Below are 12,541 nucleotides of genomic sequence, written 5' to 3'. Positions count from 1 at the left end.
CCTCTAGGGTGTTTGGCAGGGGGTGATCAATCACCATATACAAGTAATGGTAGACAAGAGGAAGTGGAAGTATACACACAACGTAAATTTTAAAAATTTTATTTTCCATTATTGACAATAACTTCAGGTACCCGCGATCATTTAAATGTAGATCATCTCTCCTTCCGTTGATTAATCTGCAAATAACAGAAAACCGCAATAAGAAATCTTTATTCATGTTTGTTCTCTACATTCACATAATACCCTGGAAGCCCCCTCTTCCGTTTATGGAAAGGTTGATTGAAAACCGTCATGCAGCATGCAAGTCGACTTCCACATGCACTCCACGCAGTCCAGACCACGCCAAAATGACGAAATGTTTGATTTGGTTCAAACATATGCATGGTGTGTCTGCGTAGGCCGCCTAATTTTTATGGAAAAGGTAAATCCAGTCATGTAACCCTCATTTTGTTGTTACATGCCATTAAGGTAATTACAGCACATGCGTAGTATATCGCAGGGTTAAACATTGTCATAAATCTATTGGATGCACATGCATATACGGTTCCCAGAAGCGGCATACTGTTATTTAACAATGTCTCGACTCATGACTCATAGGAGAATTTTTACATTGTTTTGGTACTTACGGCTCATAATTTTCAATTTCGAATAATGATCTCGTGCTTATGACCCGGATGCGTTCTGTAATGCGGAAAAAGAAATCATTATTACCTACTGGATATTCTTCCATTTCAATTGTTTTTGACAGCTTTCAGCTTTAAAATCCGCAATAAAGGAGGGGAAAAAGGAAGGTAGACTTACCGCGCTCCCACCCCCGCAGCCACCTGTTGTATGAATTCAGCCTCATTCGGGAGGCTATTGTCTCCGTGAGGCGGGGAGCCGGGAAAACTTCTACAACGATTACATCCCGGCATCCCCGCCTCAACAGCTCCCGAATGAGGCTGTAGAACGCCGCCTTCATTTTTCGTATGCTTGTGCCCTGTGGAAAAAGCGAAATACGGAATGAATAACTTGTTGTTATCAATAAGTTCACAAGTTAAGTAATACAGACTGGTATCCAAAAACTCACATTCCTAAGGTCATTGGAGCCGATTATTATAATAGCTCGCTCTGGTACCTCAGCCGCCGACACTACCTCCTGGAGGAGATGGAGGACGCGGGCCCCACTCCTGGCCAGGCCAATCCGCCGGGGAAACCCTGGGGGCGTAGGAAAGGCAGCGTGAATACAAGTACTGTCTAAGGCTTTCGCAATATGTTTTTCAATTTAAAGAATTAATCGTCACTTACTTCCCTCTAGGGGATATCCCAATCTCTCCCCCAGGCGGACGGCATGGCTGTCCCCCATCAACTCATAGCCCCAGAGGTAGGCCGGCATCTGAAAAGAAGGGCAAGAGGATTTGAAATGTATAGATCACATCTAGCCCACACATATTCACCTTTCCCTCACCATTTCTCCTCATGCAGTTACACGCTAGGATATTACAACAAAGAATGGAGCGACAAGTCTCGCAATGCGATAAGTTAACCATAAATTCATTCCGCGACGTGAGCCGCAAATCCGTTGGAAGGGTCGCAGTCTGTGGTAGGGGACCTGTGTTCCGCAGAGTTGGGTCGTAAAACGGGCAATTGACATACATTCATAACTCTGTGAATGGAATGGCAGTCAAATATTATTTACACATTCCCAATGCTTTGGCCAGGCAAATGCTTCATCGTTTCATCCTGCGGTTGTGCTGTGATCATAAGGGTTCACGCCACCGGCGGTAGATTATTAAGCAATTGTTTCCATGAAGATAGCGGGGTCACCACAAAGGTAGTGGACGCTGGCAAACGTCACTTGTATGAGGAGCCAAATGTGGGCTGCGTTCACCACAAAAGTTAAAGAGAAAATTTTCGCAGCCAAGTGTTCCTCAGGAAGCATTTGCCTGTTACACCCTCTCGCCGCGTTGAGGCAGCATTGGGGTAAGAGAGGGTCATGCTCATGCAAAACAAGAAACATGCGTATGATAATGCAATGCGGGGTTTGGGAGTCCAAATGCATGCTGCATGCTGGTGATTGATCACCCCCTGCCAAACACCCTAGAGGTGGCTCGCAGGGTAATTTGTAGATGTAGATGTTAGTGCAATAACTGCTGAAATGCCCCCTATCGCCGCGCTGAGGCAGCTTTCAGGTTCATCTAGATCTACGTAACACCACGCGGTCCACCTATAGGGTGTTTAGCAGGGGGTGCTCAATCACCAGCATGCTATTGAATGTTCACATGCACAGAACAAGAACCAAAAAACCGTTACGCACACTATAACAGTGTACTACCAAATCCAAATCTGCATAATAAGAATTGCATCAAGTTATACATAAGTCAGTAGGCTACACTACGATTCATCTGATGTAATTCTGGGGTCTAACATGTGATTTATGTGGTAAGAGAGGGCCATGCAAAACAAGAAACATGCGTATTAGGAAACACAGCAGCATGCATGCAAGGGTAACAACTGTTCTGCACAGCGGAAACCCTTGTTGACCGTTAGACATCTACATAATACCCTGCAAGCCACTTCTAGAGTGATAGGCAGGGGGTGACCAATCACCAACATGCCGCATGCAACAGGAACATGCACCGTGCACCATTGAACCTATCGATTGCCCATCCACCGTTTCGCGCAGCAGATAGGCGTAACGCGGCGACCTGTCATTAATGTTTATGAACGATTTTCGAGCTGGCCTATCCACCGAATTTAGCAGCAGATAGCCCTCACGGAGAAAATATTTGTGCGGTGCAAAACGTACGAAATCTCTCTTGAACGCGGCGACCTGTCATTAACGGTTATGAACGATTTTCGAGCTGGCCTATCCACCGAATTTAGCAGCAGATAGCCCTCACGGAGAAAATATTTGTGCGGTGCAAAACGTACGAAATCTCTCTTGAACGCGGCGACCTGTCATTAACGGTTATGAACGATTTTCGAGCTGGCCTATCCACCGAATTTAGCAGCAGATAGCCCTCACGGAGAAAATATTTGTGCGGTGCAAAACGTACGAAATCTCTCTTGAACGCGGCGACCTGTCATTAACGGTTATGAACGATTTTCGAGCTGGCCTATCCACCGAATTTAGCAGCAGATAGCCCTCACGGAGAAAATATTTGTGCGGTGCAAAACGTACGAAATCTCTCTTGAACGCGGCGACCTGTCATTAACGGTTATGAACGATTTTCGAGCTGGCCTATCCACCGAATTTAGCAGCAGATAGCCCTCACGGAGAAAACATTTGTGCGGTGCAAAACGTACGAAATCTCTCTTGAACGCGGCGACCTGTCATTAACGGTTATGAACGATTTTCGAGCTGGCCTATCCACCGAATTTAGCAGCAGATAGCCCTCACGGAGAAAACATTTGTGCGGTGCAAAACGTACGAAATCTCTCTTGAACGCGGCGACCTGTCATTAACGGTTATGAACGATTTTCGAGCTGGCCTATCCACCGAATTTAGCAGCAGATAGCCCTCACGGAGAAAATATTTGTGCGGTGCAAAACGTACGAAATCTCTCTTGAACGCGGCGACCTGTCATTAACGGTTATGAACGATTTTCGAGCTGGCCTATCCACCGAATTAAGCAGCAGATAGGCGGCAGAAAAAATGTAGAGACGCGACATAGAGATAACACAGGCTAACAGTTACCGAAACTTCTTCCCTGAAAAAACCTATTTGTAATGTTTTTAAGTTGCTGAATCCAAATGTGATGCTTAAAAAGTTGTACCACCCACCATTTAATCACATTTTACGTTTGAATGTACGATAGCAAGCAACATGTATAGTATTTAACAGTTTTTCTGTAGTTGGAAAAAAATAGAAAAAGTAGCTCTCACGGACAGAGATAATGGGGGATTACTGTAGGTACTTCACCGAGAAGTGCATCAAGCGATTCATCGCAGAAATGCAAAAAATTAAAACAAACAATTCTATGATGTTGCACAGCTTATCATTGATTTCCCTAGACACCTTATAGGGGTATTAGACTAAACATTAAATTACGTATTATTGGGAAACGATGGGTGATACAAAAAGACTAAGGTCAGCTTTGGATTCGGCACATAAAAGTATATGAGTATCACGTATTTAAATGAAAAGATTTCAAACAATTTACAATTTTCCTTGTTGGCGTGTGTTATCAACGGGAGCGTCATTTCGTAGTGTGGTGCCTACACTCCCTAGCCAATTGCTGCAAAGTACACAAATCCACGTCTTTTTCTCAATTTCCGCTGCCGAGGACGACGTTTCTACGCACCTCAAGTGAAACCACCTGGAACAAACATCGCAGGACACCCAAGGAGGGTCATCTTTGAAAGCGCCTCGGTCGCATAACGGGCAGATGTCATTCACGCATTTCAAGCCTTCTACAACAACTTTCATAACTTCTTCCCGGTACTTACTTGGGTCAAGGTACGATCCTAACTCTTGACTATTTGCTAATTTCGCAATGTAATAACAAACGTAGATGCCGCAGTTGTAAGTGTCACTCTGTTGCGGGTAATTGAACGATTTATATTTCCAGTTGGGTTCGAACTCTTCCTTCAGCGCGCGGGCTCTATTCCTTAATGTTTTCAAGCACTTTTCGAAATACTGAAACTGGGGCGCCTGGCGTCTTGGATCAAGAAATGAAATAGTTTTTTCGCGGAAGTTTACGTAGAAAAGACACCAATGGTTACCGTTTTCATTATACGGCATTAAAAGACTTTTATTCGCTAAGTTGACATCTGGCGCAAATTTTTTAGGAGGCAATTTCCCTTCTATCGCATTCTGTGACGATTCGCATGTGATGTACTCGACGTTGGCATTGTTCTCCGTAACGACGCACGCAAATGAATCAATGATGAAATTCACAAGCCAACTCCTCCCTAACAACGTCAAAAAATCTTCGAGGTAAACGCTTGAATGGTTTTTACCCACGTGTCCCATAACATACGGTCCCTGTAATTTTACGTTAGCGCTGCTTTGGAAGTAGTTTCTATCGCAAATTAAACCGTTGGTTGCTGTTGATAAAGGAGGGTGATGTACTTCCGTCTTCACACCCGCCGTTCGCCATACCTTTGGACGTGGATCGCGGGGAATGGATTCACTCAACGCAAAAGATAAAATTTTCTTACCCTCAAACGACGTTCCCTTATCGCGCCTTTGCTTACGCTGCCTCTTTCCCCATTTCTCCCTCTCCATGGTCGGATCTTCCCCTCGCCTGGATACCGACACCTGTTTCTCTGTCGGCGGGATGGCAAGTTGTATTTCTTTAATGGTTGCCTCGACTGTGGGTCTTACTGCCCGAACGAATCTGCCACACGTTAAACGCAACTGGGATCCTAATATCGATTTCTTAACCAAACCAAACCAGCGTTCAACGGACGAGTTGCTGAAAGTAACTCCTAGAGACCCCTCTTTATCTCCGCGCAGAATATTTGACCATAACGGTACGAATGGGATTAGTCGCTTCAACAACCATTTGCAAAACCTAGGGTTGTAAAACTGATTCTCTTCTCCGCGTGAAATGTCGCTGAATGCCTTAAGCATTTCATTATATCGACGGAAAAACGGACTTCTTCTATACAGCCTATCGCGTGGCTCCTTCGATTCCTCAGCAACGTCACTTTTCAATAATTCCTCCGACGGCGCAGGAGGATTTTCGGAAATCAAGCGTTTCAATGAATTTATGGCTTCTACTTGATTATCACCTGCTTTCCTACTGCATAAAAGGGTGATGATGTCTTTCATTACGCTATCGAGGACACTCAATGACGTAGCCCTGACTAATAATGCTACGACATCTCGCAAAAATACCCGATTTCCTTTTTTTTCGAAAGATTGGCTCAACTTCCTGACAACAATTCGAATGAAATGAGCGCAACATATATACACGGGAACCTCGATAATATTTTCCGTACGGCCATTAACCTCCTCATATGCGACCTCTAAATACCGCGTTAAAGTACACCTTGAGAAAGACAGAACAAGGGCATGAATGATCGCGAAACTGAAATCGCAAACCGCCGCCTTGAAGAGAGACTTGCGTTTGTCTGTGACCACCTTCGCACGGTAATTGAACGATGACAAGAAATTTGCCAATGAATCAGTGTTATGAGATGACGTTACCATCTCCATGATCGGTACTATAACATTCCCAATATTTACTACTCCTGCGTAATAGAGCACCCTCTTCCGACTTCCCGGAAACGGCTTAACGACTGACCCCGTCGCATCAAAGTAAAGGATGGGTTTATCATACGAAGGGAGGGATGCTATCATCTCGATCTGTCTACGCGAAAAGCAATGAACGACCATAGGGAAGCCAAAAAATTGTATGTATCTATCCTCCTCCCTCTCACTTACGTACATCTGATAAACATCTAGAATGGGGTTTGCGCAGTAGTCCCCCGAAGCAATCTCTTCCATTCGCGCTCTTCGCAGCACACTGAGCGAATGAATACCTGACATGTTACCGCTCTTTATCACGTCATTATCTGAGCGAAGGATTGAATCTTTTCGATATTGAAATGCGCCGCTCCTTACCACCTTCTTCCTAGTTTCCTCCCTCTTAATGCCACTTAGCGGACGCGATAACTTCTCCTTACCGTGATTTAAGGTGCCTACGCTATAGACGCGAACCAGGACGTCACTTTCATCACACGCGAAAGGATTGTAAACTATGAGAGTGAATGTCTTGCACTGATGGTGCTTGCAATACGCTCTCACGACGATTTTTTTCTGGCGCTTACTTACGCGATGGTCCTTCACAAGGGGAACGCAATACGGGTTGACTACCGCAAACCGATCGCAGAGCACGTGTGTCCACTTCCCAAGCACCAATTTGCCTCCCCTAAAGATATCTCTCCATTCCTGGTATTTGAAGTGAAACTCCCCCTCAATTTCACCGACGGGCTTACGAAATGCATAAGTAACCCCTGAACTAGTTGCCACTTCATCGCCGCACTCATAATTAGCCTCAACCTCGGCCGTTACCGCTGTCGCTACCTCATCAACGTCCCTGGCTGCGACACCATCTCTCACGCTTTTCACCGAAACTTCGTCGAATACAGACACTCCTACCGCATCACCATCATCGACATCCCCTTCAGCCACCGTGACTGTCTCTAGCGTATCAACCCCTCTGCCTACGTTACTTGATAACACTGAGAACTCGTCGAAATCATCGGAATTTCTTAAGATAACGCTTTCATTACAGTGCAATGTACTCCTATCGAGGAGTTTCCAACCAGAAGCTATGAGCAACGCCTTCCTTCTAGGGAACTGCTTCCATTTGATGGGTGCAGCTTGGGTGTCCGACACCTTAACTCCAGCAACACCGCCCCTCTTAACATTATCCCGCACCACTTTATTTCTTCTCCAGAAACAGTAGAGTTTACGCCTGTTGGTGTAGTCGTTGACCCCGTAAAACTCTAGCGCCGCCGCACCGAAAGCAGATTGCTCCTTATACCCCCCGCACTCGATACTGGGAAAGGTGTACCCCTTCGAAAGGAAAAACTCGCCCAAAGACGCAGCGCAAAGACTACCTTTTGTCGACATATTCACCAACTCCATATGAACACACGGAATAAGTTCTCGATTCTAATCTGCGATTACCAAAGCCACGTACGAGAGCGTATTGCACAGGGAAAAAACGAGGTACCACAAATGACAATATAACACAAATTCTTCGACGATTCCTTACCCCTCAAACGCAGGGAAATGTTTAAAAAAAAGGAAGTGAGAAAGAAAACATGCAGTCGCGGATAAAAGAAATTGTGAAGGGGAATATTCTAATTACAGTTACATTTAAATATTATCTGAAATGAAACATCTAAAAAGAGACCATGCAATGACGGATTAAAAAATATGCGAAAGTGAATATGCTAGTAGCGGTTAAATTGCAATATTTTCTAAAAATTATTACTATAAATTACTGCACTCTGATTTTCGCGTAAGTCGTATATGGAAAATATCTTAGACGATATTCCAGATAGTCACTTACACTTTCTGCTCCAGGTACTCCAGGCCAGGACACCAAGAAGAAGAGGAAGATGATGTTGCTGCTGTTGATGCTGTTGCTGGTGGAACAATGAAATTACGCGCGCAGGGTGTCTACGTATTTTGGTTTCCCAAAGCCTTGTTGCTCGTGATAGAAGAATTCCTATTGGTCGCCTGCGACCAATCCCGTTGGAAACATTTTTCCCCCCCACCCCCCGTCCCTGGTTTAACGGCGCCAAATGTGCGCTGCGGTTTCCTTCGTTACTATCTTGCAAAACTTAGCCTACCCTAGCGTATCTACATCTACATCCATGTCATACACTTTTTCATTTATGGGTTATGTCGCAGCCTTCGTAATCTCTTATTGATCGTGAAAGAAAGTGACATTTCATGCTCTGAATTGTGGTTTTCGGATTTATTGAAAATGAACGTGATTTTTTTTCGGTGGATTTCATTTTTAATCATGAATCGCTCAAATGTCATTATAAATTCATTTTTATTCTGTTGAATTTTTTTTGTGGCGGTCCTCTTGCATGCTGCATGTTAGTGATTGGTCACCCCCTGCCAAACACCCTATAGGTGGCTCGCAGGGTATTATGTAGATGTAGTATAAATAGCGTAGCATCCAAGTATACTGAACGAAACTTGATTGTGGGTGGAGATTTCAACGTACCTTCTATGGATTGGGAGACTCATAGCTTCATTCCTGGTGGGAGGGATGAAGTGATCTGCGAGGCTTCATTACACACTTTTACATCTAATTCATCGTTTCAAATAGCATCCGCACCAAACAGAGGAGAAAATATTCTTGATTTATTAGCGACAAATATACCACATCAGGTAATAAACGTTGGCACAGTCGAAGGAATAAATGACCATAGGGTAGTAACAGCAAAGTTTTCTCTAAATACCTGTAAACTTTAAAAAAGAGCGAAAAGTTTTCATTTTCAAAAGAGCTGATTTTGATGGGTTTAAGAGTCATCTGACAAATGCTTTCCCCGAGTTTCAAGAATCAGTATTAAAGTTAAATGTAGAGAATACTTGGAAAGCTTTTCTTTCGCTCGTAAATTCGGGAATAAATAACTACATCCCTTGTAAAATAGTAAAAGAAGGCAGCGAACCGAGATGGTACGACGCGGAAGTGAGAAAATCATTGAGGCGACAGAGAGCGTGTCATGCTAAAATGCGTTTTGGTCATATGTCAGGGAAGTTCAAGGTAAACGATCTACCGTATGTTCGCTGAGAAACGACAATGGAGATGTGTTGACAAGCAGTTACGATAAAGCCAATGTATTAAATTCCTACTTTAAGAGCGTGTTCACGGAGCCTGCCGAAAACTCACCCGAGACCGATGACAATCACTGTATACATAAGATGCCAGCTATTGACATTAGTACGCTCGGAATAGAAAATATATTGAAATCGCTTAGTCCAAATAAATCGCCCGGTCCAGACGAAATCCCTTCTCGCGTATATAAAGAACTAGCCTCAGAAATTGCCCGTTACTTGCAGTTAATATTCAGTAAATCCATCAAGCAACACGAAGTACCTAATGACTGGAAAATCGCTAATGTAACGCCAATATTTAAAAGTGGAGACAAGGAACAGCCATCTAATTACAGGCCGATATCTTTAACGTCCATCTCTTGCAAAGTCCTTGAACACATCGTAGTCAGCTCGTCAATGAAACACGTAGACGCGCAAAACTTATTAATGGGAACTCAACATGGATTCAGGAAAAGCAGATCGTGCGAAACTCAGCGCTTTTCGCCCACGATATTTTAGTCTCCGGGGAAGACAACATTCCAGTAGACGCGATTTTTCTTGATTTCAAAAAGGCATTTGATAAAGTACCCCACGGAAAGTTAATAACAAAACTGAAATCTTATGGCCAAGACGAAGATGTCATTTCCTGGATTAGAGCATCTTTTTGAGCGACCGCGTCCAAAGAGTAGTATTAGACGGTGCAGTCTCCAATGAGGTTAGAGTCACTTCTGGCGTTCCTCAGGGTGGTGTCATTGGCCCACTCCTAATCCTTCTATATATAAACGACATTGGCGAAGTAGTGCAGAGTAAGTTACGATTATTTGCAGACGACGCTGTAGTTTACAGAGAAATCCGTTCCAGCAAAGATATAGATGAACTATAACGAATGACCTTGCTGCTATCCAAGCTTGGTGCGATGCTTGGCAGTTAGAATTAAATTTGGAAAAATGCGTCGTAATGACTTTCTGGAAGAAGAATAACTCCCTACAGCGTAACTATATCATTCGGGGCACCCAGTTAAAGGCAGTTGAATCCGTGAAATATCTAGGGGTTAGACTCAATAATGATCTATCGTGGAATAAACATATTCGAGAAATAACCGGTCAAGCTAATCGTAAAATGGGTTTTGTTAAAAGAATATTAGGAAAGTGCGACGACAAAGTGAGAGAAATTAGCTACTTTTCCCTCGTTAGACCACATTTGGTATACGCTGCCAGTGTTTGGGACCCTCATGAAAAAGGCTTAATAACAGAGTTAGAACGCGTGCAATGAAGAGCTGCCAGGTATGTGAAAGGTCGTTACGATAGTCTTGTTAGTGTTACTGACCTCTTAGATAAACTCGGATGGGAATCTCTGTCGGACCGTAGATTGAAAAATAGACTAAACCTTTTAGATAAATTCAAGAGCAGTGTCTTTTCTGACGAAGTTAACCATATCTTGCGGGCGCCAACGTACTACGGAAGATCAGATCATATAAATAAAATAAGAGAGATAGATTGCAGAACAGATAGATTCCGAATGTCATTTTTTCCACGATCAATAACAGATTTCATTGGCAGCAGTAGAACTCGTTAATAGATTGCATGACTTGTAGTGTAGCCTACTAACCTATGTAAAACTTAATGCATGTTTCTGAATTTCTATTCTATATTTTATTTCTAACATAAACGGAATTATGATAAAACTTCTTCACAGAGGTTCCGGGTTTCATGCTCTTATTTGAAAATTTCTAAAAAAAAAAAAGTTTCTAAATCACCGATAACTGTGCATCTAAAATAACAATAAAGCATAATATTTAAAATTTAAGTCAATTTTCAGCAACCGTACTCCAGGACAACAATTTTATAATTATTTAAAAGAAACCTAAAATTTTCCACTCCGTTTTCAGTAACATAATTTCAACGCATGGATTTGTATTTTACATTATGAATAAATTTTTCGAGCATTCGTCTAAAATTTGCGACACAACATTTTTATAAACTTTCCCCAGGAAATGCGATTATATGCAGAGCATTCAACCTGAGAGGAAGTAAAGAAAAGCTTTGTAAGAAACAGTTACAAATTAAAATATTACTGCCATGGATCGCGATTTTTCGTATCTGCGGAAATGCGACCATTGCAAACACTCTATTCCAGGAAGATATTAATGCACACACTGGTTAATGGTCACTGAGACACATCACCGTAAATCCTCCCTTATGGGGTTGAGGAAGAGTGGGATTCATTTCCAGGAATCCATTACCTAACGCCCGAATCGTCCATGCCAGGACGAAAGAAGATCCATTAACTGTTGTTCCTAAGCACTAGCAAAAACTCCCTTTCACCTCATGCAACCCCACCCTCGTTATCCAGTCCGTACCTCACGTATTTCTTCCTATGCTGGTCAAGGACACTTCGAGAAAGGGATAGGTGGGGGAGGAGCGGCCTAACGATGCGGGGATTCCTCAGGAGTTCTCTCTCATTGTCAATTTTCAAGCTTTATCTCTGAGCTTTTTGTGCGTCATTCGCCGCCAACTTCTTCAGCAAGAGGAACTAAAGGAACATATTCCCATCGTACACGCCCCATCACGGAAGCACGGTAGGGTCACCACGGAGCGTTTCGAAAATAAATACGCTTACTGCCCCCATGGAGCGATGGGAGACTAGGCGGAGGCCATGGTTAAAGACGAAGTATGCCTGAAAGAACATACCATTTTCAGGAAAAAAACCCATGTCTAAGATAGCATAACGATCACGGAAATACGCAAAGAAAGTGGAAGTTAACGTAAAATGGACCTAAAACAAGAAAATAAGGGACAATAGGCAGAATATCTGCTTATGGTACTAAGTACTACTGTCTTCATTTATGGCGAGAAATTACTAGGTATTGTAGGTCCTACATCTACAATATAACGGACAATTCGAAGAATATACGTATGTAGTACTAACATTTGAGGTCTTGTCTGACATTTATTGAAAAACCAGCGAGATGAAAGGACGCATAACAGAGTAATGCAGGTTTTTATACAGGAATACCTTCCGGCAAATCTCAGCTTAGCGGCGAGAAGTTACTAAGTATTTCAGGTCCTGTAACTTGTATATCAGGGACGATTCGCGGAATATCTTAATATAGTACTAAGTATTGATGTCTTGTCTGACATATGTAAAAAAACCAGCGAGATGAATGGACGCAAAACAGGGTATGTAGATTTTTATACAGGAATACCTTCCGCCGAATCTCAGCATAGCGGCGAGAAATTTTTACACGACGTAAATTTTAAAAAT

The 12,541-nt window shown here is 43.0% G+C and overlaps 2 protein-coding genes across 3 annotated transcripts in view; both read right to left on the bottom strand.

Annotated features, from left to right (window-relative positions):
- Positions 1-12,541, bottom strand: part of LOC124173081 (zinc finger protein 2 homolog) — a 191,441-nt gene that overhangs the window by 121,620 nt on the left and 57,280 nt on the right. The gene's annotated exons all lie outside the window — the stretch shown is intronic.
- On the bottom strand, positions 84-1,922 carry LOC124173334. 2 transcript variants are annotated; one of them, XR_006868485.1, is made up of 4 exons: positions 1,288-1,922; positions 1,070-1,197; positions 627-979; positions 84-176 (listed from the first exon to the last, which is right to left on the bottom strand). XR_006868485.1 is itself a non-coding variant. In XM_046552865.1 (3 exons), exons 1-3 carry the CDS (start codon positions 1,373-1,375, stop codon positions 758-760), a joined length of 438 nt encoding a protein of 145 aa, XP_046408821.1. In that variant the 5' UTR covers positions 1,376-1,922; the 3' UTR covers positions 84-757. The 2 variants fall into 2 exon arrangements, 1 of the variants encoding a protein (XP_046408821.1); XM_046552865.1 differs by having other exon boundaries at positions 84-979.

The sequence above is a fragment of the Ischnura elegans genome, assembly GCF_921293095.1.
Source record: "Ischnura elegans chromosome 13 unlocalized genomic scaffold, ioIscEleg1.1 SUPER_13_unloc_4, whole genome shotgun sequence".
Taxonomy (NCBI): domain Eukaryota; kingdom Metazoa; phylum Arthropoda; class Insecta; order Odonata; family Coenagrionidae; genus Ischnura; species Ischnura elegans.
The sequence above is the reverse complement of the archived record's forward strand: the minus strand, read 5'-3'. Positions and strand labels throughout refer to the sequence as shown.

Bases quoted from the DNA above. Each gene is read 5' to 3' on its own strand.
- LOC124173334 (XM_046552865.1), bottom strand. From the start codon at position 1,375: ATGCCGGCCTACCTCTGGGGCTATGAGTTGATGGGGGACAGCCATGCC. The intron at 1,198-1,287 runs GTAAGTGACGAT...CTACGCCCCCAG, and splicing joins GGGATATCCCCTAGAGGGAA to GGTTTCCCCGGCGGATTGGC. The intron at 980-1,069 runs GTGAGTTTTTGG...CTTTTTCCACAG, and splicing joins GCTCCAATGACCTTAGGAAT to GGCACAAGCATACGAAAAAT.